The sequence below is a fragment of the Drosophila grimshawi genome, unplaced genomic scaffold, assembly GCF_018153295.1.
Source record: "Drosophila grimshawi isolate 15287-2541.00 unplaced genomic scaffold, ASM1815329v1 contig_1377, whole genome shotgun sequence".
NCBI lineage: Eukaryota > Metazoa > Arthropoda > Insecta > Diptera > Drosophilidae > Drosophila > Drosophila grimshawi.
Genome location: NW_025062900.1, coordinates 19,589,329 through 19,616,406, shown reverse-complemented (window position 1 = coordinate 19,616,406; position 27,078 = coordinate 19,589,329). Strand labels below are relative to the sequence as shown.

General features: G+C 40.1%; 4 protein-coding genes across 6 annotated transcripts; 1 reads left to right on the top strand and 3 right to left on the bottom strand.

Moving 5' to 3' along the window:
- Window positions 1–273: 273 nt before the first annotated feature.
- LOC6566905 (putative mediator of RNA polymerase II transcription subunit 26) lies at window positions 274–11,609 on the bottom strand. Its single transcript, XM_043214423.1, has 8 exons — window positions 11,282–11,609; window positions 9,898–10,078; window positions 8,344–9,822; window positions 7,717–8,282; window positions 5,175–7,614; window positions 2,967–5,084; window positions 2,343–2,900; window positions 274–2,277 (listed from the first exon to the last, which is right to left on the bottom strand). Exons 1-8 carry the CDS (start codon window positions 11,294–11,296, stop codon window positions 2,216–2,218), a joined length of 7,419 nt encoding a protein of 2,472 aa, XP_043070358.1. The 5' UTR covers window positions 11,297–11,609; the 3' UTR covers window positions 274–2,215.
- Window positions 11,610–12,936: 1,327 nt separating this feature from the next.
- LOC6566904 (cytochrome c oxidase subunit 6C-1) lies at window positions 12,937–13,615 on the top strand. The gene is made up of 3 exons (XM_001992873.2): window positions 12,937–12,977; window positions 13,177–13,376; window positions 13,441–13,615. Exons 2-3 carry the CDS (start codon window positions 13,204–13,206, stop codon window positions 13,502–13,504), a joined length of 237 nt encoding a protein of 78 aa, XP_001992909.1. The 5' UTR covers window positions 12,937–12,977; window positions 13,177–13,203; the 3' UTR covers window positions 13,505–13,615.
- Window positions 13,616–13,653: 38 nt separating this feature from the next.
- On the bottom strand, window positions 13,654–14,589 carry LOC6566903 (acylphosphatase-2). Its single transcript, XM_001992872.3, has 3 exons — window positions 14,209–14,589; window positions 13,932–14,058; window positions 13,654–13,862 (listed from the first exon to the last, which is right to left on the bottom strand). Exons 1-3 carry the CDS (start codon window positions 14,270–14,272, stop codon window positions 13,748–13,750), a joined length of 306 nt encoding a protein of 101 aa, XP_001992908.1. The 5' UTR covers window positions 14,273–14,589; the 3' UTR covers window positions 13,654–13,747.
- A 771-nt stretch (window positions 14,590–15,360) lies between these two features.
- Window positions 15,361–22,883, bottom strand: LOC6566902. Of its 3 annotated transcripts, none has more exons than XM_001992871.2 (5): window positions 22,185–22,883; window positions 17,667–18,925; window positions 16,317–16,469; window positions 16,066–16,249; window positions 15,361–15,997 (listed from the first exon to the last, which is right to left on the bottom strand). In XM_001992871.2, the coding sequence occupies exons 2-5, from the start codon at window positions 18,408–18,410 to the stop codon at window positions 15,663–15,665; spliced, it is 1,416 nt and encodes a 471-aa protein (XP_001992907.1). In that variant the 5' UTR covers window positions 18,411–18,925; window positions 22,185–22,883; the 3' UTR covers window positions 15,361–15,662. The 3 variants fall into 3 exon arrangements, with proteins under 3 accessions (XP_001992907.1, XP_032595292.1, XP_032595293.1); XM_032739401.1 differs by having other exon boundaries at window positions 15,492–16,012; XM_032739402.1 differs by having other exon boundaries at window positions 15,492–16,012; window positions 22,357–22,621.
- Window positions 22,884–27,078: the final 4,195 nt, after the last annotated feature.

The window sequence follows — 27,078 nt, the reverse complement described above, 5'->3', positions numbered from 1 at the left end:
TATATACATATATTGGTACTACATATGCATGTTATTCTAAGGGGGGAGGGGATGGGTCTTGGTTTTACATACGTTCTTTTCGTCCTTCTTGCTTTAAATTAAACATGTACAAAGTATCAAAAGACTTATTTAATATAGCAATCATACAATACACATAAGATAATAATATTGAACAATATATATATGTATGCGTGTGAAGAAATATATTTATATATATATATATATATATAGTATATAGACATATACTGCATATATACACATATATGTATATATATTTAATGTGTTTTGTTTAGCGCTTTGCTTTTGCTATGCATCTTTGTTTTCCCCTTATTTGTTCAAATAACATTTAGCAAAAATAGAGCCTGCCTTATATACAATACAACTTTTGCTTTTGTGGTTTTTTTTTTGTTTTGTTTTGTTTTTTTTTTTTGTTCTTGTTTTGTGTGTATGCAAAATATATAACATTATATACGGTTTGTTTCTTCTATTTGTATATATGTATATACATATTTTCATTCGCCGTTCAAAACTACAAACACTTTTTATAATTTCCGTGCTTCGCCTTGACTAACTTATTGCAGAGGTTTTTATGTGCATATTTAGAGGATTTTTGTGTTAATATTATGTATATGACTTACAATACAACTTTTAAAACTAAAAAACAAATTTTTTTTTTTCGAAACAACGCAAACTTATGCATATAAAACTACATATATATATATATATCTATATATATATCTGTATATCGTGTGGATAGATCTAAAAAAAATTATTAAATAAAAACATTATGTAAATGTATGGTCTGTTTTCCTTTTTGTTTTTTCTATGTTCAACTTGTATTAAAAAGATAAACTTTTATATTTTGTATATATTTTTTTTTTGTTTACTAAAAACGTGTATGTGTTGCATCTATCGGAATTATGTCTAAAGTATATACAAGAGCTTAGATGAAAAAAATGAAAATTCGCATGCGTGTTGGCGCAGGGTGTCTCGGGTTAACTACTTTGTTTGTTATGTATGGTAATATATTTCTGCATATATTTGATTTTCAACTAATTTGTTCACATTTCATTATCGGTTTTCTTTCTTTTCTGGTTTTCTTTTCTTCTCTTATTTGTTTTTTGAGCTTTACACAAATTGTCTGTTTCACTTGACTAGCAAATCCATTTACCAAGGGATAATTGATGGAAAGTAGCAATAAATTAACCGAGTAGTTTTCATATATGGGTGAATGTTGTGGGTGTGTGTGAGTGTGTATGTGTGTGGGTGATGCTTCTCGTCTTGAGATGCAACATTATTGCAACCTTTGGATACAACTAACTATACAAAATATTTAAAGAAAAAGAAATAACCTTTAAATTACTAACGAAAACGAAAGGATGGGCTTTTGTATGTTATTTGTGTTTTGTGTTTTTTTTTTGTTTAGCTATTTACAGAGCGCAGTAGAAAAGGGCAATGCAAACAATTTTGGATGTAAGCGACGCCACTATGCCATTTGTGAGGAGCTGTTGCTACTGCCGCCAGAACGATCATCCGCTGTCACACTTGACTCGGTGGCAAAGTCTTGAAAACTCAGTTCCAGGTTGTTGTTTAGCTGCCCAATGCTGAGAACGTCGCTAACATCGTGCCATTGCTGCTGCTGCTTGCCCGAATCGAGAGTACCATTTTCCAATCTGTCCCGAGCCTCGAGTTCCTCTTGATCGTCCTTCTCGTTGAGTATGTTTGTCAGACACATGTTGAACTCATCGTAGTCGACAAAGTTGCCGCAGTCCAAGGCACTGGCATTGCCAAGTTCCGGCATTAGCAGGCTGACCGCATCCACACTTACATCCGCATCCATATCCACATCTACATCCACATCGCTGCTTCGGCTTATGTTGTGGTAAGTCATTAGATGCAGATGATTGGCGTCATCATCGCCTGCTTCCACATCATAGTCAAGGGTATTCTTTTCTGCCGTCTCAATGAGCGCTAGCGCCGATGAGATATCAACGAGGTGCTCTTCATCATCATCATCATCGTCATCATCATCTTCATTGTCGTCATCAACGTTGCTGTTCTCCTCCAACTCGACATCAACGTTCTGCGCCTGGACAAAGGGGAAACTGCTGCTGATATCGAACCGATCCGTATCCAGTTCGATCAGCTCAATCAAGTCATCCTCGTTAGCATCGCTCGCATGGTTCAATCCCTTTGCCAAGGCGCAAAACTCTGGTCACTTGTAGTCACGCGATGTCCTTCTTCGTCGTCCCTCGGTCAGCATCGACTCACCAATCACTGCAAATCTCAGACTTTAAATGATGCCCCAGAAAAACATTAAAGAAATAAGTGCATCAACTCACCAGCACTGCGTGTCTTGCGTCTCGCCTCCGCCACACTCTCGACGGTCGCATTTGAGGCATTCGAATTGTTGGCACCACCAGCACCAGCTGCACCACCTCCACCGACAACTCCGGCAGCGGCGCCGCCCGTCGTCTTGCTACTCGGCGTCCCCTTCAACTCGGCGGCTGCAGCTGCCGCCGCCGCTGCAGCAGCGGCTGCATTACTGCGACTGTAGATTATCTTGTTGGCAGCAGCGCTCGCCCTCACGCTCCTTCGCGTGCCAATCTTCTCATCCGTTGGCGAAGTGGCGTTCACAATGTTGTTGTTGTTTGTTAAGCTATTGTTGCTACTGCTACTGTTGCTACTGCTGGTTGCAGCCGCTGCTGTTGCTCCACGTGTGGCATGCACTATACTTGTGTTGCTGTTGGTGGGTGTTGCAGCTGCTGCCGGCGTTGTCGCATTGCTGATGGGCTGCAACGTCACATTGTTGCTACTACTGCTGCTGCTGTTTGTTGCATTCGGTTGCGATTTGCCCGTCTTTGGCGCCTGAGTCGGTGTCACATTCAAGTTGATTGATTCTGCAAAATAAGCTTGTCTGGTTAAAGAAAGGTTTTCATTTCAAATCACATTTTGTGTTAACTCACTGTGTTGCTGTTGCTGCTGCTGCAGTTGTTGTTGTTGCTGCTGCTGCTGTTGTGCATTACGTCTCGTCACGTGTTTTTCCTCAACCTGCGCCTTCGAGTTGCGAACCTTGCCTGCCACTTCAATAAGCGGCTCATCTGAGTCGGACGACTCGATCTCAATCTTCTTCGATATCATATAATTGAGACCACTTGGATCTGCGGTCTCTGTGCTGTTGTTGTTATTGTTGTTGTTAGTGCTGCTGCTGCTGCTACTGAGACGCGTACGCTTGCTGCTGCCAGTGTCGGCATCGTTGGCGCCATCATTGCTGCTGCCGCACTCGGACTCCTGGCGACGACGTTTCGTGTTGTTGTTGTTGTGAACTGGCGGCGTTGGTGTCCCCAAACGGGGGCTCGGCGTTGAGGTGGAGACAACACGTGCCACACTTCTCGCTGGTAGTGTTGTTGGCGTTGTTGTCGTCGTTGCTGATGCAGTTGCCGTTGCGGCTGCTGCTGTTGTTGTCGTGGTGGCCACAGCTGCTTCGGGACTGGTCTTGGGTGCATCCAGTGGACTCTCTAAGCGACTGCTGGCCCGCGTTCGAATTCGCGGCGTTTCGGCATCAGACTGTTGGGGTATTTCAATTGAGATGGGCTGTAGAGACGACTCAGCTTGGGGCGGCTTTTCTTTTTTGTCCGCCTCCTCCTCCGCTGGTTCCTTCACTTTGGCCGGAATAGTTGCAACTATGTGTACAATTGAGGTTTTGGGTTCCTCTTTAATAGATTCTGTGACCGCCGTTTGACGACTGTCCTCCGAAGGTGGCTCACTTTTTGTGGCCAGTAGTGTTGGTAGTTCTTCCAGCTTAAGCTTCTCTAGTTTAACCTTTACCTCCGCTTTCGTTTCGATTGCTGGTGTTGTTACTGGGACTTCTGCTGCAGCTGCTGCTGCTGGCAGCGTCTTCTTACTGTCCTCTGTCTCTATGTTGTCCGTCAGCTTCTTGATGAGATCATCGTGTTCAAGTATATCATGTTCACCATTCAGTTTTGTTGTGCTCGGCGTCAAGCTGAAGCCACTGTTCATATCTGCAGCCGTCGCCGTTTCCTTCAGTACACTTGCCACAATCGTATCCAAACCATCCATTAAACCTTCCATTTTGGCAAGCTCCTTTTCAATATCATCATGCTGCATCGGTTGCACTTTACTATTGCTAGAACTTATTGCTGTTGCTGCTGTTGTTGATGTTGTTATCACTGCTGCTGTTGCTGCAGCAACAGATTTGGACTGTGCTGTTGTGGTTGTTGTTGGTGCTGATGATGTTGAACCAGTTGCCGTCGTTGTTGTTGTTGTTGACTGCTTGGTGACCATTTGCTGTTGCTGCTGCTGCAGTTGTATGGGACTGCTTGAGGATTGCTGATGCGGACTTTTTTCAGAGAGTGCATCCATGGACTCAATACCACTATCCTCGCCACCGCCATTGTTGCCATGCCCGGGGGTGCCACTACCGTTGCTCGCCGGTGAATTTCGCAATGTGTTGGCGAGAACAGATGCTGGTGTTGGCGACGATGTTGCACTTGTCGCATTCCCCACAACTGTTTGTTGCTGCTGCTGTTGTTGTTGAGTCACGTGGTTTAGTTTGGGATGTTGCGCGGATGTTGTCAGTGTAGTCGTTGTCGTTGCTGCATTTGCGGTCGCAATGTTGGTTGCTTCATGAACATTGTTGAGCATCGTGGAGGAGTTTAGCGAGAGTGCCACTGGCAACTTTCTTTCGCCAATCAATGTTGGCAATGTTGTTGTGGCCGCTGTTGCCGGTGTTACCACCACTGATGATGATGCTGATGAAGATGTTGTTGTTGTAGTCGTTGTGACCGTTATTGTTGTTGTTGCTGCTGCTGGTGCTGAATCGGCGACGCTGCTCGGCGCCAGTTTTGTAATCTCGACGCGCTTCAGTGTCGTCGCGCTTGGCAACATGGTTACGGCCGCCGCCAGTTGTTGTTGCTGCTGCTGCTGTTGCTGCTTTTGGAGCTGCAGCTGTTGCACAGCGGTTATATATGGCGGCGGCTTATGGTTTTTTGTCATCGGCTTACCGCCCACAATGGGCGTGATCGTCGCTGCAGTCTTAATCGGATTCTTCAATGTTAAATTGCCTAGCATGTTGCGGCTGTTGTTGTTGTTATTGCTATTGTTGTTGTTACTGCTGCTATTGCTGGCATTGTTGTTATTATTATTATTGTTGCTATTATTATTATTGCTAGTATTATTATTATTGTTATTGTTGTTGTTGCTGTTGGTGTTGGAGCTGGTAATGGCGCTTAAGGTGATGCTGCTGGGCAACGAAGTTGCAATCTTGCTCAATTGCTGCTGCTGTTGTTGCTGTAGTGTTGCTGCCGTGCCCGTATTTGTCGATCCGACTGTCAACAGTTGTCCTCCATCTTGCCCGGCGGCTTGCGTCTTGTGCGCCTCGACAATCGCACTGATTGTCAGCCCATTTTTGCCAGCCACAATTGTTGTTGTCTTTGCACCAGCCACTGGCAACTGTTGCTGTTGCGGTGCTGGTGGTGGTTGCTGCGTCGTCTTTTGCAAGAGTACACCGGAGCTGGGCAATCCATTCACATGTGGCGTTGGCGTTATCTTGGCCTGTTTATTATCCGTCGCCCCATCGCCCATGAGCAATGCTGGCGGATTATGTTGTTGTTGCTGCTGCTCCTGTTCGCTAAAGGTGCGCTTTATTTGGCGCACCTTTTGGTCCTCGTCGGCAGCCGGGGGTTTCTTGCGCTCCTTCCGCGTATTCTTCACAACCACAGAGTTTTTGCCGCGCAAGCGAATCTGTAAAGGTGGAACGCGTGGCTCATTTAGTCCAGTGCCAACAGCCTGCTGTTGTCCACTTTGTTGCTGTTGCTGGTGTTGGAAATTGCTGTACACGGGATGATGCTGATGTTGTTGCTGCTGCTGGTGATGTTGTTGTTGTTGTAGCATGGGCTGTTGCTGTTGCTGTTGAGAGAGCAGATGCGTTTGCATCGTCAGCTGTTGATGCTGTTGTTGTTGTTGCTGCTGCTGATGCTGCAGCTGCACGTGATTGCTATCCATTATGACTTTGACCTGGACATGCTGCTGATCAAAGGACGTTGGCGTCATCTCCACTTTGTCCAGCTTAAGTCGCAGCTTGATTTTCTCCTCAGCAATAGCTGCAGCTGCAGCAGTCGCAGTCGCCGTTGCCGCTGCATTTACATTAGCCGCCGCTGCTGCTGCTGCAGCTGCGTTTTTGGCCTTGGCATTGCCCTTGGCACGTTCCCGCTTTGGCTTTGGCGTCGTCGTCGCCGCTGCTGTTGCATCCTTAACTTTGCGCTCCTTGACACCCTGCTGCAGTTTCTCACGCAAGAGATTCGGTTTGGCCTTCTTGGTGTTCGCATTGCCGCTGGTCGCAAACGGCGAATTCAACGGCGAACTGTTGCCCGACCGCGGAGAGTCACCAGATGCTGCCGTTGTTGTTGATGTTGGCGGCATCTGCTGGATTTGTTGTATTTGCATTTGCATGGTCTGGGCATGGTTGGCAATGTGCTGCAGCTTCTGGTGTTGCAGCTGACTTAGGTTGTTGTGGTTCGCCTTGTTCTGTGGCGTTTTTCTCGCCCGATTCGAGCTCGATTTGTTGGAGGCGAGGGAGTCGCGCGAACGCTCCTGATCGCTTCCACCCGCCAGCGGCATCTGCTGCCCGGACATGGCCGAGTTCGAGTCCTCCTCGGAGAAGAAGTTGTTCGGCAATAGCATGTCATTGGCAGGATTAAAACCGCCATAATTGCTCATTCCACTCGGCATGCTGTGGAATAGTAGCTGAGTTGTTTCCTGCTCGGCTTCCGTGTCGCTATCGTCGCTGGCCATTGGCTCCATGTCGCCGGTATGCGGATTAATGATAAATTGTTTTTGCTGTACATTTCCTTGGCGTTGTTGTTGCTGTTGCTGCAATTGCGTCAGTTTCTTTGGTGCCACAAGTTGCGCATTCGGATGTGGAACTTGTTGCTGTTGCAGGTGTTGCTGTTGCTGCTGCAATTGCATCTGTTGTTGCGTGCGATGCGTTAATTGCTGTTGTTGCAGCTGAATCTGACGCTGCAGCTGGTGCCGTTGTTGTTGCTGCTGTTGCAGCTGATGCAATTGCTGTTGCTGATGATGTCGCTGCTGCAACTGCTGCTGTTGTTGTTGCTGTTGCTGCTGCAATACCTGCTGCTGCTGCTGGTTGAACGGCTGCATATCGAGCATTTGTGTTTGTTGTTGCTGCTGCTGGGCTTGTTCTGTTGTGCATCCGGTGTTATCCTGCAGCGTGCTAAGCGCATCACCCACATCCATGCCGACCGCTGACAAATTATCCTCAATCAGGTCCAAGTCCAGATCCTTGGCATCCTGCAGCAACGATTCGAGCTCATTCTTATCCTCAAGGCTCAGCGTTGAGTCTAGATCACAGTTTAGAGTTGGCAGTAAAGCATCCAAATCGTTGGTGGTCAACGCATCCAGGTCAGACAAAGATATCAGTGGATCATTAAGACCATGATTAACGCCAACAGTTGAAACGTTCGAAACGTTGGCCAAATTCGACGCTGATTGTTGCCCCAGCTGCTGTTGCATTGGCATTGATAACTGCTGCTGCTGTTGTTGTTGCTGATGTTGTTGTTGCTGCTGTTGTTGTTGCTGATGCCGTTGTGCTGCTCCTGCTGTTGTTCCTGCTGGCACTGGCCCGGGAGGCACTATATCCACCGTCGCATTAGATGGCCCTGCTGCTGCCTGCTGGGCTGGACCATTGCCCAAATTGATTTGCTGCTGCTGCAGATTGTATTGCATCTGGTAGCGTGTGAACTCCTGGAAACTGCTTTTGGTAGCCGAATCCATTGGCTTGTTGAGCGCGGGCCAGCGCGAATTAGCTGCCGCCTGATTGTAGTCGGGTGGCGGAGGCAGTTGCGCATTGGCCGCGCCAGCTGCAGGTACAAGGTGTGCATTTTGCATATTAGAAATTGGCGTCATCTCCTTCTGCTTCTGCTGAAGCTGCGCCAGTTGCTGTGAATGTGCCGGGCTATGTGGTGTCGTCGATGGCGACAGCATTGACGGCGCCTGATGATTGCCCATCAGCGGACTATGCATCGAATGGTGGCTGGAGGCAGGTGAATGGGCTATGGGTGAGGCATTGCCATGCGGCATAAATTGTTGCGCCTGTGGTGAGGACAACGGCATGCTCATTAAACGTTGTTGCTGCTGTTGCGGATGCGGTGGCGGTGGCAGACCAGCTCGGATTTGTTGCTGCTGTCTCAACTGTTGCTGTTGCTGCTGTTGCGCCTGTTGCAGGCTTAAATTACTGAAGCAATCTGTAAACAAATTAGATAACCTGATCAAATGAACCATTAAAAGGAATGTTGCATTGCTTACCAGTTGGCTGCTGCTGCGCATGAAACTGCTGTTGTTGTTGCTGTGGTGGCATAAATCGCTGATGTATGCCCTGAAGCTGATGCTGGCGCTGCTGATGTATCTGTTGTTGCTGCGGATGTCGCAAGGCAGCCGCATGCTGAAAGCGATGTGACTGTGGCACTTGATTGTACAGATTCGCATTGCCGCTTGGACTGAGAAGCAACTGTTGTTGTTGTTGTTGCTGCTGCTGTTGTTGTTGTTGTTGCTGTTGTGGCTGATGGCTTTGCATATTGCGCATTATCACGGGCCCGCCGCCGCCAGTCGGAGATGAGGGCACCACCACCACTGGACTAGGCACATTACCGTTGTCGAGAGGCACATTACTTGTTGGCGCCATCACAAAATCGCTGGGCGTCGTTGAGGAGCAGCGCATCGGCGAGCTGGAGTTCATCATTTGGGCACTGGGACTCATGCTTACATGGGGTGATTGCGGCGTCGTTGGCGCCGTCAACTGTGGCGATTTCATTTGGCTGGACATCGAATTGCCATCGTTTTGAAGCAGATTGACCAACAGCGGTGATGATATTGCGATATTATTGCTTCCCGTCGATGTGGTTGTAGGCGCTCCTCCTGCACCCAATGATGATGATGATGACGATGCTAATGATGATGATGATGGTGGTGTTGACGTGGGCATATGATAACTCTGCACAGGCTTCGCACTGGGCACAGCTACTGCCGAATTGTTGTTCGGTGCAGTCGAGCATGTGCTCGGTCCAAGACCGGGATATGGCGGAGGCGGATTTATGAACTGAGATTTATTCGAGGCAACCGCACCGATTGTGGCCGCAGCAATAACCTCTCCGTTCTGCGCTGACTGATTATTGGACAGCTTGAGTGTTACATTGGGTGGAGGCGGCGGCGGCGGTGGGCCGAGTGCCGTCTCCCTGCCCTGCAGGACACGTGCCTGCCGCATACTCTCGAATGGGAAATCTCTTGGCACATTGAGTGTACCAGCTGGTGAGGGCAGCAGCGGCACCTTGCCCTCCATTGGACACACCGTGTTCGGTGATTTGAAAACAGGCGGCGTCGTTGTTGCATTATTGTACGGCGAGGGCGGCGTCTGTGGCGGCGGCAACGATTGCTGCTGCTGCTGCTGATGTTGCTGTTGCATTAGTTTCTGCTGCTGCTGTTGCTGCTGCGGCAGCACATTTCGTCGCTGTAGCTGCTGCAAATGCTGCTGGCTTGAGATTGCATCGTTTTGCGACAGTTGCGCGAGTCGTTGCTGCTGCTGCTGCTGATGTAGCTGCTGTTGTTGCTGCTGTTGGTGCTGCTGCTGCTGTTGTACATAGGCTGCTTTGCTTGTACTGGGACCATCGAAAGTGGGTGCCGATGACAGATGCGACGTCGCCACATTGCCAACGCTAACGGTGAGTGCGGCCTTGTTGGAGGACGTGCCAGCCGCCTCAATTGCTCCGCCTGCGACATCGTTTAAATTATCTTTGAGGGGGAAATCATTAAGCACACATTAGAGAGATCACATATCAATTAGAATAGAATAGTTTAAGTACATACCTTTTATTATTTTAATATCTTGTCCTCCAACTTTTAAAGTTATCACAGAATCGCCATCAGGCTGCACGGATAGAATACCGAGGGCACGCAGAGTGGAACTGCCCTCGACGGCCAGTTGACGCAGTCGTTGTGCTGCATCCCACGGGAGAGACACCGATATCCGCACAGACGGTTCAAGCTGCTGTAAATTGTACAATTCGTTTAACAAATGCATGGCAGCGAATTCTTTACATTTAAGGAAGCACAGGAGGTAGGCAGTGAAATTGCTAGCGATGTGCTTCTGAGCGATATGTCAACATTTATCGGTCTATCGTTCAATTCGTTTGCATTTGCAGCCCTGTTGTTGTAATAGCCACACAAAAACTTGTACGTGCAGATGTATGTACATATGTATGTGTGTGTGCCACACACATAAACAAACGAAAATTACTAGCTATGAAATGCAATTATTGTTACTGTTTAATATACAAGTTCTGAATAAAACATCGATTTGTTTTCGCTTGCAATTGTTCGCCCAGAGCAGGCAACATCACAAACCAATTAAAACATTTTGACATTTCTGTTTTGTGCTGGTGCTTCGTGTGTGGAGTGCGAGCGAGATGGTTATATGGACTCGTTGGAAATTCCAACAACAACAAATTATTTCAACAACAGAAATATTATATGGATTTAAAGCCAAAATGCAATCAAGTGATGCATATTTATTATATGAGGAAAACTTTACAGTGAATTGAAACTCGCTTACAATACTACGAAAAAGAAGAGAAATGAAAATGTAAATTGCCAGTGGTGAACTGAATGGTGCCCACAGGTTGCTCACGTTCTCATTTTTTTGTGTCTCATGTTATCGATACCCCGTCGCCATTTTTCTTCTGGCTCTTGAAAGGGTGTGTGTGTGCGTGCTCGTGCTGTGTGTGTGCAAGAGGGAAAAGGTAACCAAAATACTGCTGTGGCTGCCGTTTAGGAGCAGCGACGAAGGTGGATTGTGCTGTGTGCTGTGCCCCTCAAAAAAAATCCCAAAATATAGAGCTACGCACACAGCACATACGCACACACACGGACACACAGCACGCTGAACGCATGACACGTTAAAAAAAATCGTCTCATTTTTATTTTGCTTTTTCTTGTCATCGTTGTAAAATTAATATAAACTGCCTGCGTGGGTGACGCAAGTGCTTAATAGGCAACAAAAACAACAACAGTGGCGGCGACTCTACAGCAAATGCAATAATCGTAGATCAGCTGTTTTTGGCACACACTTCGATGATGGCGGCAAAAAAGTAAAAAAAAAAAAGAAAAAAAACAATTGACACGGACACAAAATTATCGAGAACCAGCAGCAAGGGCAGGGGAAGGGGTGGGGGGAGTTAAACATTTTACTCACCTGTTTAAGTGGCATATCATCACACGGCAATCGTAACCGTCGTAGTAGATTTAATTGGCAAATTAATGCACAAAATTTGCATTTAACACAACACAACAATCAATCAATCAATCTTTTTGCTATAATAATCACGAATGCGTAGCGATATCATCATCATCGTCGTGCCCAAAATTAACGAAATCGTCGTATTCCAAAATTAAAAGCCATGCATTTGTTGGATTAACTCGTCCTTTGTGTTTAAATTGCATGTTTGCACTGCACGTATCTAAACATACTATGTTGTGTATGTATGTGTATATAATTAATAATTTTTGTTAGATTATATGACACACACACATTCACACACACAGAGACAAACAAAAACACTGTACCGCCTGCCTCTCTCTCTCTCTCTCGCTCCCACATACACACGCACTTTCAATTGTTTTTTATGCTTTTTTTTTTTTTTGCTCACGTTACGCACTGAACTTAAGTGAAATCCTGTTGTTGTCTATATACATGCTTGTTGGATTTAGATGCATTTGTTAGCTTGTTACATTTTATATTAATTTATGTTTGATTAGGTTTAACCTCTGCATCTTTATTATTTCCGACGCGTTTACTTTTCGACAACGTGCGGCACGGTTTGATGCGGGGTTGCGGGGCACAAGCAGTCGGGCGGGCGGGCAGCACTTGGGCGCTCCTCTGCTGCGGCTGCTTCTGCTGCTGCCGAATCCGATTCCGATTTTTGGGTTGCGATTTTCGTTGGATTTTCAACGGTTTTGAAATGCGGCTAATTGGTTGAAAACGTTAGCATTGCTATTTACAAAATTATAATGCACTTCTCACAGCACTGGTGTAATTGATTATTGTGGCAAAGTTGTTCATTTCATGCATACAAATTAATAATATTGCTTTTCACTGGCGTTGAATCTTTTTCATGTCACGATTTGCGTTTTGAACAAAAATTTTTGTGGCGTTGATTTAAGATGTTGTACGAGCGGGCAGAATGTTTATAACTACACAAGCAGTTAACTGAATATTTTTACTTGTTTTTTAGCTTATTGCTAATGCTATGGCGTAGTGTTTTTGTTGTTTATTTTGTAAAAAAATCTTCGTAATTATTGAAATTCCACGAACAATAACAACCGCCATTTGCATTCGCCTTCAGTGGTAGCCATTTTTATTTTCCAGTCAGTGTTAACATATTGTTTTTGTATAAAACATCCTAAATATTGCCAAAGCATTACCACTTAGGGTTGACTAGTTAGCCAAAATTGCCGTAGAAATTGAAACTGGTTAAATTATTTACGAATGTAATTTAAGCCATTATAAGTCTTTATAATCAAGCTGAACATTTTTTATTATTCGATATTTTGTCTTGAAAAATATACATATTGAAACACATAAAAGTTGAAATTAATTTGAACATTCAATTGTTTTCCTTAGAAGCTGAAATATTTTACTAAAATGTTGCCTTCAATTCAAGCATATTTTGTGTAAAGAAATTTTAATGGAAGCCTATATTAAATAAGAATATTAATTAATTATTATAACATCGTGCTTACCGATACTAGTTGGAAAATACCGATTAGTGTCGCCTATTTGGGCAGCATGTGCCCTCCACAAGCGAATCACAAACTGTTCAAAGTGTGGCAACCTCAACTAGTCATTCCAAGAGTGTGGCAACATTAGGCAGTGAATATTCTTTGCAAATGTGAGTAATATAAAATAAATTGCAAAATTAAATGCACAATTATTATCCAATAATTTGATCAATAAATAGTACACCAAAAAATTGATTAAGCGCACACACGCTACACTTGATTTCGAAATGTTGAGTTGTGCCTAACGCCAGTTAATGGTAAAATGAGTTACATAACAGCTGACCAGCGAAAATTTTTGTGTATTTACAGTCAGTCAATCAATCGTAATATTGAAATATGGCCAACACTCCAGCAACATCCAGCGCCGCCGGTCCCGTTCTCCGTGGCCTGCACAACGCGACCATTAAGCGCAATTTGGCTGTTGCCCTCGGCCTGACCGCCATCGTGACGGTCGCCTTCCAAATTATGGTCAACGATCCAAAGAAGACGGCCTATGTTGAATTCTATAAGTGTGTATTCAATTTGCGAATAATATGATCAAAATTTGTATTATAATTTCATTTTGACTTGCAGGAAATATGACGCCAACAAATCCTTTGAGCGCATGAAGGCCGCTGGCCGTTTCCAGTCGTGCTAAACGCATAATGCCCTGGATCAACTGGCTATAGTATAGTTTTTAAGGCATACAGTGTGTTACTATTCTGCTTGTATTGAAAACCAAATAGATTTCAATTCACATGTGCGTGTAGACTCTTTGTATCTTATTTCATTTATCCCAAATCTGCATTACGGGCTTATGTTCATTTATTGGTATTTACAAACTTATCAAAATATAGTTTCACATAACAAAAAAACACACATAGAAAAACTCGTACAACATTTAGAATCTAATTGCAAAGTCCTTGTAATCCAGTCGATTCAAATTGCTTTGATTTCGCAATTCACAGCGCTCGATTTCGCAGCCAGGCGATCCCTCGCTGGACAGCCAGGTGATCCTAAGTATATATACATATATATATATTTGTACATAGAGTGTTGTTCAATGCAGCATTTATTATACATACATTTTGTCCACCTCGATTTTGGGACCCTGCATTTTGCCCACAATTGTGCCTTGCTTTGTGTTTTTCACCCAACCGGTGATTCCTGCCTTGACGCAGCGATCCCGCGTATCCTTTGTAAGGTTTAAGCCTGTTTAAATTATATGCAGAAAACACATTTTGATGACAACAATTGTATGAAACCAAGGACATCTAAGGCCGAGCCATGTTGCATGATATATTTTTAGCATATGACCCTGGCGCTTTTTGTGTCCTTTATGCGAAAACAATCAGCTCGCACCTTGTACATGTCCATACACCTCAAATTCCAGGGTGATCAACTGACGTATATCCGGAATGCCCATTTTGTTGTTGCTCTAATTTCTGTCGAACAGCTTCTTCACAGGTTATATAAAGTGACGAACTTTGTTATAAAAGATTTCAGCTTGTACACATAAATATAGAAGTGGAGATTAACGCGTTGTCTTCAATACATTTTAATGATTTCCACAAATATAATCGAATTGTAATGTAACGAAATTATATATTTAAATATAAGTTTGCCAATGGCAACTGTCTCAGCAAATGGCGAGTATGATTTTCAGCAACCCGTCGACAATCTCAAACTGAACTGCCAAGTGTCTGCATTTCACGCCTTGCTAACAATATCAATTGCTTTCTATTTTCTATTTTGTGCTATTCGATTTGCATTTGCGTATTTATTTCTGATGCGCATTTTTTTTCGCCTAGTTTCCTTCTACCTTTTTATTTTAAGCAAAAATTTGTATACCAATTGAAATGTACTCATAGCTAAATACCCTACTAACAGTCTGAAAATGTAGTTTTATTGAAAAAATATGTATAAAAGAAGATAATCTTTTAAATTTGCGTGTAACTTATCATAAATCAAGCTCTTCAAGCTCTGTTTTCAAACTCAACAAAAGGAACGCGTTTTTAAAACTTTTAAAAATCCAATACCAAATTCGGAAAATTGTGCAACTTTTGATTTACTTTTGATTTTTTCTTCGATAAGTTTAAAAAATATTTTTAAATATCTTCGTAAACATCCATTGGAATGTCAGGAGACAAGATGACTTGGGCAAAATGTTAATGATACAAAACCGAAAAGTACCCACAAATATATATACATATATATATTTTTTCTTTTTATATTATTAAGGTGTGGGAAATTTATCAGCTTGTGTATAAACTTATATTGTCGATCATAATTACTTACGCCTTTAAATTTGTTGATTTAATACGCTTTCTGGTTTGCCATTGAAATATTCTTATGCTATCTTTTGATTGCCAACATCGTAAAATGAAATATATAAAGAATTTTCTAGACAATGCAAATAAACAAACCTACATAAACATCTACATATATATAAAAGTGCTGCAAAGGATGACATCTGTAGACACGAGAATATTATATACACTATATAGTATTTTGTATTTACAAAGAAATCATTATATTGAAAGTGAAATTGCATTAATGTACAGAAGGGAATCGAAAACAAAAGTGAATTCCTAACAATGATATATACGAATATATATATACGATAAATATATATATATATATGCATATAGTCAGTGTAATTATTTTGTACAGTACTAAATATAACACTCCAGGCTTTTAAGTATGCTTGCACATCAAGCATCAATTATGCAACGAGTTACAATTAAGTTTATGCATTTAAAATTAGTATAACACCTAAACTAGCGTAATTTTATCAGGAATCGTGACGGGATCCTCTATATGATCTGTGCCGTGGCATGGGGTTTCTCGATGAGACTATGCTGCGCCTCCATATTCTTCTCCAGATGTCCCCGGCCCAGTGTCCCATGATCCGCTTTCAGGTAATAATGCGGCGGCTCTGAATGACGATTGTGTGCCACATCCAGTTTCTTGCTGCGTTCGCGCAGGAAATGCAGTCGCACATAATTGATGGGTAAGTGGACACTCTCCGAACCGGATCCCTCTGCATCGATGAACACGCCACGCACCAGAATCGAGTTGGAGCACTTGAGCGCGGCCAGCGCCAGGAACGGAATGATGTGCGTTATCCAGGAGCTCATCAGAAGATCGTCTGTGGTGATGTGATCTCAAACAAAATGTATATATGTGTATGTAATAATATTTAATTTTATTATTTACCCGGATAGACGTAAACATCCAGCAGATTCCAGATGCCGCGCCAAGCGTTCACAGCGCCAAAGAAACACATCAGATAGTATATATCGCAAATGATTATCTTTAGGATGCCGCTGAGGCGGCGGGACACGTATCGCATTAGGGGTTGTATGATAAATGTCACAAATACCGTTAGGTAACCAATGAGCTGTATGCCAAAAAGGGAATCTAGTAAAAACTATAGATCTAATCTAAGCGAAATTCTTAATCCTTACCAGCGATCCAAATGCGGACTTTGCCTTGTCCTCCGGAAACAGGGTTAAATCAAAGATGCCCCAAATACCACGCCACGCAATCACCACCAGGGTGCCAATTACGAATACCGAAAACAGTGTGTCCAGCACATACAGACCTGGTTGCTTGAAGCCCTGGATTAAAATAAAAATAGAAGTTCGATTCTAATATAATAAAATATTTACAATTAAAACGATTGTTTGTTCGAACGGGCTACAGAATATCTACTAGTCAGACATCCTCTTATAAAGCACTTCTTTTTGTTATTTATATTTACAAAACAAATTTTAATTTGCTTCAAGATACAAAAAAAAATCCTATTAAATTGTAAAAAGCTTTTCATATCGACTGTCGAACTAGTCAAACAAGTGAGAGAGTAAGAAATAGAGAAGATTCCTAATAACTTCCTTCCAAGTTTGGTAATTATAGCTTTTAAATTACGGGAGACATGGGTTTTTGGGAATTATGGAAGCGGAATTGGGCGTGGTTGAAAAAGTCTTTGGAGGAGATTCTCAGTAATCTACTTTCCAAATTTGGTTCGTTTAGCTCTTAAATTGCGGTAAATATATGGTTTTTTACTGTTTTTGGGCGACGGAGGTGTGGATGATGATTAAATGATGTTGTAGGGATTTACACATTATGGATCAGGTGAGGGTGTGGCCATAAAGTATTAGCTGTAATTGTTCAATTGTAATTGTTCCAAAGAGGATTCTTATCGATAAGATATGTAAATACGTAAACAGATACGTAAGCGGCGTCGTAACCGTAATAAAACCACCCGCGATAAGATTTATTTCGAACTGATAGGATAATGAGTGAAGACGGATTTGCAGCAGTAAATATGTACCAAGATAATGTCCTATGTAAGATAATTTAGAAGTTTTCAATAAACCTGCCGAAGTAATTCGACAGCAGTCTATTTACGATACTTAATCAACGTCGTTGTGTTCTAAATTTGCTCTTGGGATCACCTTTCAGTTATCCTTTTGCCTTATTATAATACCACTTAATTAATTAAATAGTGATATACCGATAATATTTACATAAGAACTGCGGATGATATAGTCTCCAGCAAAGGTTGGAATGGCATGCCAACCAAATTAGTGACTGTAGCTTTAAATATTTATCGTTTTCCTAGGTTTCCTTGCCTCCTGGTGGACGTTGCAACCCAATTTTAACACTTTTGTGATGCTGACACTAGGACGGACATTGCACAAAATCAATATATTCTTTTGAACCTTCGGTATCAGAGTATACAAATATTCTATTCTGTATATATTAAATATTTGCCTAGCTTATATAATTATGTGTAATACAAAATGGAAACTAACCGGTATTTTGAACATGGTGTCCACCTCAAAGTAGTCGGTCTTGTGATCCATGGTGACCGTGTAGGGTGCTGCGCCCAGATTGCGGAGAGTGCGAGTTGCGATCAGGAAGACTATGGAGACCAGAGTCACCACGGCAATGATGGTCAGGGAATCGATGCTCGTCAGCCAGTCACAGATCAGCCACGCTCCGCGCCACATATTCACACAGACGACGCCAAAGACAGCGGTGTAGAGGCGAGAGATAGCATAGTAGGTGAGTCGCCGCTTATCGGGATGTATGTTATCCTTAAAGAAGTTCTGCGTGATGGTGAATAGAAAGTGTCCCGCACCGCCGATCGCAAAGGAGGCGAGCGCCGACAAGGGTTTGCTGTTGGGGAAGAGCAGGAAGCCCATCAGTTCCCAAGTGCCACGCCAGTAGGCGATCACGCAGGGCGCTACGATGAGGCAGGATAACATAACATCCAACAGTTCCAGGAGCAGCTCATGCAGATTCCTTCGCGGTGCATCCGGTGCATATTTCTGGCAATGCGGCTGCGTTGTGTGTGTGCAATGCAAATGGGAATGGGCATGAGGATGGGTGTGGGTGTGGGAATGGGAATGGATATGCTGTTGCGGTGGTTGGTGGAGGTGGTGTGTATGCTGTTCCGACGCATGACATTGAGATTTCGGTGGTTTGTTGATCGCGCTGCTGCTAATGATAATTGGCGTCGGTGCCGACGAGGTGCACTTGTCCGTGGTCAGCATATTTATGTGTTCCTGCTCCGGCTGTGTCTTCCGTGTTATGTGCAAATTTGTGTTTAATTACTAATTTGCCTGTCTTGTTGTTCTTTTCTTTTTTTTTTTGTTTTGTTCGTTGTTTTGTCGCTGTTTCTCCTAGCTAGCAATGAGCGCTCGTCCACAACCCAAACCTGAACGAACTCAACTCTCAACTGCTGTTTAATACGGTTTGTGCAATGGATTCGATTCGGTTTTGGCGAATCACATTTGTTGACATTGTGTTGATTAGCCCGATCCGGCTCTGAGATGAGATGTGCTCTTCCTTCCTCCTTCCACCGGCCACCCACCTCCTCCCAGTTATCGCTGCACCGTTGCACTGATAATAATCTAGCACTGATAATTACAATAGTTATTAACGAGCAGTCTGCCTTTGACTATCTCGGTTGTATAATCCACATATGCCCGGGGACTGGGTTTCTACTTGGAATTATTGCTGCTGCTGCTGCTGCTGCTGCTGTTGCTGCTTCTGCTGATTTTGTCTGCTAAAAAGTGAAAAGAAAAGAAACGAAAACGCATCATCAAATGATGCAACCAGACAATATTAATAAATGGCTTTTGGGCGGTTTATTAGAGTTGGTTTTAGCTTTAAGGTTTATTGAGTGCTTTAATGTTAATTTTTTATAATAATGTCACACTACGCATTTTATCTTTGTAAGTGCAATTATCTTTATCCCCTAATTGCGATTAAGTCATCAGGTGTGTTTGATGAAAGCCAATCTTTATCTTTAGACAACATGTTGTGCATTCGCTTTGGGGATAATAAGAAATATCAACATCTAGTTAATGGCCTTCTTAAATGTCAATGACTTTACGGCAAAGTAGTATATATTCTGAATACTGAATCATTTAGAAAAAGCCAGTTGCATTAAAAAAAAAACATAAATTTATATAGAAATATATAAGCCGGTTGAATACAGTTTTCAATGCACAAATAGCTGTTCTTTCTTATTTTAAATATGATTTTGAATAATGGAAATTTAAATGAATAATTGTGTCGTTGAAATAAACTATTAACTTTTCTTTCTTATAGGAACTGATACGATACGAAAATACACTAAATAAAAATTGTTGAGTTTGTAATAAATTGTTTGAAAAGAAAAAGAAATTAATGTATATTATATATTTTTTATTGACCTATATATTTTAATTGGTGCAATATAATTAATAACCTATCTTATCTTTGTGGACGCTGTGCCTTTGATTAAATTGTTTACTACTTGACTAACAGCTGATTCCGATTGGATTTTACCAATGTACGAATGTGTCTAGTATATAAACTGATATATGGCTATATATATTTTTGGAGAGGTCAAGAGAACAGTCGAGTGAATGCCCCTAATCTTCACTTAAATATCGCTTCACTCAAGTACTTAATGGATTCAATTTAAGACGCCACCCAGCAAGAGCAAGAGCAAACCCCCCAAACCAATAAAAGCGAGAGTTGCCAGAGCTTGACTGAGATTTGAACTTGTTGTCGCCTGAACATGTCATAGTGACTGCTAGATGGGTTGCTATTAGGGCTTGAGGCGCCTCAAAAATGTAATGACACTATCCCAACTGTTGGTGTGTTGCCACGAGTCAAATGAATTTCATTCTGAGCTGAGAACGTGGCAAGGCAAAGGTATAAGGGCAAACTATATCTTTAAATATGCCCATGAGTGTGATTGTACTTATTCGTAGATATTAAGCATGATTAGCAGAATACACATAAATAGAGGAAAGTACTCATACACTCGGTTAAAATTAGATAACTTTGTAAAGATTGAAGGTTGAAAATTTGAATCAAGTAAAACAAAGTTGTAAATACGTAATTTGTCAATTCTACTTCTATATTTATATTAATATTTATAAATATATTTATAGATGTCTACATCTATATGTATATATTTACCTATATTATATAGACATAAATATAAATATACTAATATATCATAATTAATAAAATCCACAACAATATCATATCAATATCTATACCTATAATTATACCTGTAACTACACCAATATCTATTTCGGTTCGAGCTGCACTTGAAATCTGAACAGACAACGTAATTTAAGTTGTTCAATTCCGGTTGTAATTCAATTAAGATCAGCCGTTTTCTCCAAGTGTATGCAGAATTTGTGTGACGCGTGTGTGTGTCGCTAATTAGACAAACCTAAAACACATGACTAAATTTAAATTGCTTAGAGCGGCGCAGGATGTTTGTGATTTGCCATTTCGACAATGTGGCGTGTGCGCAATAATTAAACCTGGGTCTGTCCATGGTTCTGGATGTGATGCTGTCTGCCTTTCTGGCTAGTTGAAGGTCTAGCAACTGCGACTGCATTGGAATACAAAAAAAAAAAAAAAGAATTCAACGATGCTGTTTTGTGAGTTTGGGTCAAGCGCATTCGCATTTATATAAATCAAAGTGGTGAATTTGTTTGCTGGATAAATGGAAGTCCCGTTGTGCGGCTCATTAAGGTACTCGCCACACAGCAAGACTTCCTCGTCAAGCAAGGGGTCGCTAGTTGATGATCATCCATATATATATATATACATATATATAAAATTAAGCCAGGCACACGCATTTCAAGATCACCATATAAACAGAGATAGAGATAGAGTGTGTTATCGAGAGAGAGAGAGAGAGAGAGAGAAAGCAAACACATTTCAAGTTCAAACTTAAAGGTAGATCAAAGCTCCCCAGAACTGTTAAGTGTTATATTGTACTCTAATTACGACAACCTAATTGACTAGGAACGGGTGACAATACAAATTCCAAATTGGCATTTTTTCTATCTTTTTTGCACATGCTTATCAAAGCATCCCGCAGCTCTACTTAGCTCTAAGCTAATTAAATTTGTCGACTGCACACTTGGGCGATATATGACTTTTAAATGAGGCTAGTCTCTGTATGTATAGATGGATATGTTTGGTTCTGTACACACACGTCTATTACCTAATGTTTGCTTTAGTTTACTGGGCCTATTGTGATTTTAATGTATTTTTATTGTTAACTTTTATGGTTCGCTTGTGAGATTGCTAATCAAACAGTGGATGATTTTCACTAGACTTTGTATGCTTGTTGTTTGCTTTTTATTATTCTCGATTTATATAAATCATTAGAAAAGTGAGAAACTTCAAATTTGTGCAAACTTTGCGGTGCGTTGCTTAAAATTGAGAACGATTTATCAATTAACATTTTAAATTGTACGAATCAGAGTTTATTGCCAGAAATATGTTATGTAGTTAATTGATGCACATGCTTCGTATCTCAAAGTCTATATATTATTAATATTAATGTGATATTAATATTAATATATATTATATTAATACTAGTATTTAGTTTAGTTTAAGTCAGAAGATATTGTATATGTGAAGTAACTACGTGAAGACCAGCAAGAAACCGTTTTGAGGACCTCCAACAAATCATTTTGAAATAATACAAATTACATTAACTTTTTAAGGAAATAATTAAACAAAGTTGCCAATTCACTTAACTTCTTGCTGCTAAATGAACGACCTAAAGCAGCAGCTGCTGCTGTCAGTGAACCCAGCCACAAATCCGGTATCTTATCAAACTCTAGCATTTGTTATCAAACAATCGATTAGCAACAAACCGAAAAAGATCTTGCGTACAATCAAACATATATGCAAGAAAAAAAAAAAAGACTAAAAAATGACCAACAACTAAAACGCAAACTAATATAAATAAATGCTAAAAAGCAACAACAACAACAGCAGCGGTAGCAATTGTTTACCGTTTCAAATTAGCATGAGTTTCGCTGTGGCGGCGTCTCCGGCGACTGCAATTGTGGGTGCGTGAGCGGCAAGTGCGAGTGCGAGCGAGAGCGAGATGGTGCGACTAGTCGAGTAGTTTTGTTGTTGTTGTTGTTGTTGTTATATATATATTTATTATTTATGCATATTTACATATGTTTGTATGTGTGTGTGTGAACATATGTTAAATTTTAGGACACGTGTAAATTGAAGAACTTGAAAAAGGCACAATTGGTTTTGGTTCGTTTATCTTGCGAATGTCGCCGACCGGAAGTGAAGATGGCGACTATAGATTTCGATTGACTTTCGATTTATTATCGACCGTTAGACTTTTGACGTTTGTCGTAGAAGTTTGATGTTCGAATGAACGAACGCGACTTTAGGCGCTACTATATATACTTATAGAAATGGCTTAGTCGAAAACACACACACACACACTCTGACACACACACACAGGCACACACACAGACACAGTCAAATATACACGGGCGGACAGACACAGAGAGACACACCGACGCAAAAACACAATCTAGTTTATTTGTACGGTTATTTGAACTCCGAGATATTTTTTGCGCGGCGCAAGCTTACGGCACTTGGACGGCCTGGTGGTCCCTACTGTGTTTAGTCAGTCGTCAATGGCACCAAGCAACTGAGCTGTGCTTGTTGCGAGTTTCGGATTTGAACTGAGTTAGGGTCGCCAGAAGTGGCCGTCGTCCCCAGATTTTCAGATATTCACACACTCTCTGTGGTATGCTCTTGTCACAACGGTGAGCGAGCTTATCAAAAAAAAAAATAAAAAATTATAAATTTATATATATATATATATATATATGTATGTATAGGAGGGCTAGAGCTCGGCTCGCTGCTCAGTATAAAGCACGAGTGCTTATTGCTGATAACAGTCTCCGTTCTCTGATCTCGGATCTGGGATCTACTATTTAATTGATTTCGCTGCCCCCACTTACATAGCTTTAAGCTTTCCGCACAGTGTACAGTGCAAAAAGTAGTTTATAAAAATTATGAAAAATATTGTTCTTAAATTTGATATAAACATTTATGTCTGCATGGAGAAAGAACAAATTTAAAAAAATTACTTTTAAGTTGCTACTTGACTATTTTGCTTTGTTATTCGGATGGAGTCTGTTGACAAATAAATTTAAGTTCGGAGTTCGAAATAATATTGAGTTTTTCTACGCTTTAATGCAAATTATATCTATATGTAAGTATGGGGTTTTATTGCTGTAATTTGAATATTTCACATTTGTGTAGATATATTGCATAAGGAAGAGGAAGAAAAATGTGTGACTATGCCTATGTCGATACTGTTTTCTTCAATGCCTAATAAACTTTAAGACAAAGTTCTAATACCCTCTACAGCGACAAGGTTATAAGATAAAAAATTAATTTAAATTATGCTTAAAACTTTTCGAATAAATATACGAAAAAAACTACGTTTGAATATTATTATTAATAAGAATACAAAATGAATTTCAATCAACTTACAGCCCTAAGATTATTGAATTTTATTCAGTTTCAGTTGAAACTTAAAATATTATTGAATTTAAAAATTGAATCGGCACATTTTACAAAACTCTAGGTCAACTTCTAAGTTTTAGCGAATACATTTAAGTAGTGTAGATAAATTAAAGTGTCTGGCCAAACATTAAAATACTCTTAGAATATAATATTGCTATTTAACTGTAGACGTATGCAAATATTGTCATTATACTTTGAAAAGTGTGTAAATAAAGGCACGATCGTGTCTTTCAAGCAACTACTTTGTATTTATTGTACTGGATAGTGTGATTTTATTTTATTTGATTTTATTACTGACCGTAATTAATGGCATATCTAACTGTTGAAATTCGCCGTTTGTAACCAGATTGATTGCGCACTTAGCTTGGAGGGCTCATAAAATCGACTAATTATTCACACTGATTTTAATTTGCAATTGGCATGGGAATCTAGAAATGCAATCGACGCCTGCCGACCAAGTCTTTTCCCCATAGAGCTGGGCACTAATTAATCTAGAATCTCATTAGTTTTAGATAACACAAATTATTTGTTCAGATTTCGTTATTACAATTGTAAACATATAATATACATATACAGCCGGTGAACGAGTTTATAGGTCGTAAAATATGGAATATAAACATGATTATTCCCACCCAAGTCAATCACAACTTGATTTGCATACATTTGAAAGAAAGGTGGTGTGCATATTATTTTGCATTTCCTCTTGAAGTACCAAATGGTTATTTATAAGTAAACAGTAAACACGCAAATCAACAAACTTATACAGCATGCAATATAGTCACACTTTCTTTGAGTATTGACTGTAATTATCTGATACAGATAAGACAGATAATGCTAGCGCAACCTTGGTTTTTTTTTTTATAATGAAAACATCATATTCATAATCAAGTCAGTTGTTAATCTTTTGCTCACGCATATTAAAGTTAATTAAAAAAAAAAAAAACCTAAAAACACATAAATCGCAAGATATTTGATGTGCATATTTAAGCAGGTTGTTTATTGTTTGTATTCTCCAGATTTCCTTAAATTCCGACTAATATTAAAAATGGAAGCAATTTGCTTATATCCGTGAATCGAAAAAATAAACTACCGCGATTCATACTTTATTTAACACACGGCACATAAATGTCAACGATTAATTGGTTTAGTATTCGAAATAGCAAAGATTAAACATAACTGACCTAGCATAAGCTTATTTAATTAAACTGATTTCCATTTATTGCTGTTATTGTTTTTGTCGCTTGACACACATTGTATGAGAGCTATTTTTAAGCATAATTACTTATGCAAATTGACTTCATTTTTGGTATGCCTAATAATCAATATTATCCACACATTGTTGACTCGATTGTGTTCCGCGTCTATATAAATTATTTTGTTAGTATTGATTAATTTAGGACACAAGTATGTACACACAAATATATATACAAATATATACGAGTCGATGTGTAGTATATGTGTAGTCGAGTCATCCAAATCGAACGCACGGCTTTCGTCAACTAACAGACCTGTCAAAAATTTCCAAAAAATATGTCTTAGCCGTAATGGAAGCCGCCTGCTGTGGCTTATCGACACTGATAAGGTTTTGTGTGTTCGTTGCCCTACCTATTTTAATTAATGTGTATTTAATCTATTATTTAATTTGAGGCATCGCGACATAATTCTTCGGACACACCAGTCGAATAAGTGCGAAATCAAGAAATACGCTATTTAATCGGTCGACAAATCCATGGTTCAAAAATCTCGGGCAATGCCTTCTTATCAAATGCTTATCAATGTGTCAGCCTTAAGGCAGGCTGAACTGTCTGCGTTTTGATTGTCTGACTGTAATATATTCTACACCCATTAAAATGGGATTAAAGGGTATCATCAAGTAAAACAAATCAATGTATATACCAGGTAAATGGTAGCAGCGCTATATTAATTTAATTATTTACATATATCAGTTAGAGAATATAAGATACAAACTAAAAAAAATAGTAGGTTTTTTACATTAATATTGATTTATTTATAAAAATGAAAATAAATGAAATTATAGTGTGTGAATTAACAATCTGGGAAAAAGACAACTGCTGTAAATAAGTTCTTAAGAGATAGCAAAAATATACTTCACTTTTTAATTACCTTTTAAATCAGACAAAATATATTTTTAAATGATCGAAAGAGGACGAGTAATCAGTAAAATATATATATATACATACACATACATATGATCGATAGAGGAAGAGTAATCAGTATTATATATAAATACTATACAAATATTTATAGTCAGCAACAGATTTTAGCTAAGCAAATTTTATATAATTTATAAAAAAGGCCATTAATTTTTTTGCAATTGTTTTGGAATATGTATATTTATTTAGAAATTTGTCTCAGTGTATAAGAACTTTATATGTTCGCTTAATAATAATAATCTTAATTTTTTTTGAAGTGAAGCTTATTACAAATTTTAAACTTTAAGTTAATTGTAACAAGCGCCGAATTGGCACACATATGTAACAGATATATTAGCGATTGTACGATTATATAGATTATTATGAAAATAATGATAAATGGATGATTCGATTTCTAGATATTGTTCGCCTAATAATATTATATAAATTAATTTATTAATTAATTGCTTTAATTTCATTATGGTTGTTATGCACATTTTAATCTTCCATCAAATATGGATTATATACAGCTGGAATAGTCGCTTCAAAATACTGATGTTTGATGAGGAAAGTGCGATGATTTCCTTCCAAAATGTTGTCCGCTTAGTGATTATATACACTTCCGAGAGCTTTGTGTAAATCTTGAATAAAAACCAAAATGCGAATTGACTATGGAAAAGGATGTGGTCTATTTATTTTCTACTACTCTACTACTCGCCTAATTGAGGCTATAATCCTCATCTATTTAAGCTATATGCTGTTTGCCAACTTCAGCTTCTTGTCAAATAGTTAAGCAGTTGACTAAAGCGGGTCAAGATTAAATTAATATTAGCAATTGGTTACAGCTTTGTAGTGCATGTTGGCCCAAACAATACGAAAGGGAGCCAAATTATATAGCTCCTTTTAGCTCTGTGGACTTTCAAATGCTTAACTGCCATTATGTTAATTAATATTTTTAAGAATTACAAGTTTTGATTGTATAATGGGAATTTGTGTATTCATTTCTACTATATATATTCTTACTTAATGGACGCTGTATATGTATAAAAAAACATATTTATGTATATATTTTAAATAAATAGTTACAAACATGCTACCTGAATTGATTTGCTATGTGTACACAAATATTGTTTGCCATTATTCGCAGACGCTTTGCTTATCTTATCAGTCAATTACACACTCTGGG

What these genes read in the sequence shown, in the direction of transcription:
- LOC6566903 (XM_001992872.3), bottom strand. Translation starts at nt 14,272, where the DNA reads ATGGGCATTCCGGATATACGTCAGTTGATCACCCTGGAATTTGAGGTG. An exon ending in GGTGTATGGACATGTACAAG is followed by an intron (nt 14,059 to 14,208) that starts GTGCGAGCTGAT and finishes TAATTTAAACAG; the next exon opens with GCTTAAACCTTACAAAGGAT. An exon ending in AAAATCGAGGTGGACAAAAT is followed by an intron (nt 13,863 to 13,931) that starts GTATGTATAATA and finishes ATATATACTTAG; the next exon opens with GATCACCTGGCTGTCCAGCG.
- LOC6566905 (XM_043214423.1), bottom strand. An exon ending in AGATATTAAAATAATAAAAG is followed by an intron (nt 9,823 to 9,897) that starts GTATGTACTTAA and finishes TCCCCCTCAAAG; the next exon opens with ATAATTTAAACGATGTCGCA. An exon ending in GCAGCAGCAACAGCAACACA is followed by an intron (nt 2,901 to 2,966) that starts GTGAGTTAACAC and finishes CTTATTTTGCAG; the next exon opens with AATCAATCAACTTGAATGTG.
- LOC6566904 (XM_001992873.2), top strand. Translation starts at nt 13,204, where the DNA reads ATGGCCAACACTCCAGCAACATCCAGCGCCGCCGGTCCCGTTCTCCGT. An exon ending in GCCTATGTTGAATTCTATAA is followed by an intron (nt 13,377 to 13,440) that starts GTGTGTATTCAA and finishes TTTGACTTGCAG; the next exon opens with GAAATATGACGCCAACAAAT.
- LOC6566902 (XM_032739401.1), bottom strand. Translation starts at nt 18,410, where the DNA reads ATGCTGACCACGGACAAGTGCACCTCGTCGGCACCGACGCCAATTATC. An exon ending in ACACCATGTTCAAAATACCG is followed by an intron (nt 16,470 to 17,666) that starts GTTAGTTTCCAT and finishes ATTTTAATCCAG; the next exon opens with GGCTTCAAGCAACCAGGTCT. An exon ending in GGATGTTTACGTCTATCCGG is followed by an intron (nt 16,013 to 16,065) that starts GTAAATAATAAA and finishes ATTTTGTTTGAG; the next exon opens with ATCACATCACCACAGACGAT.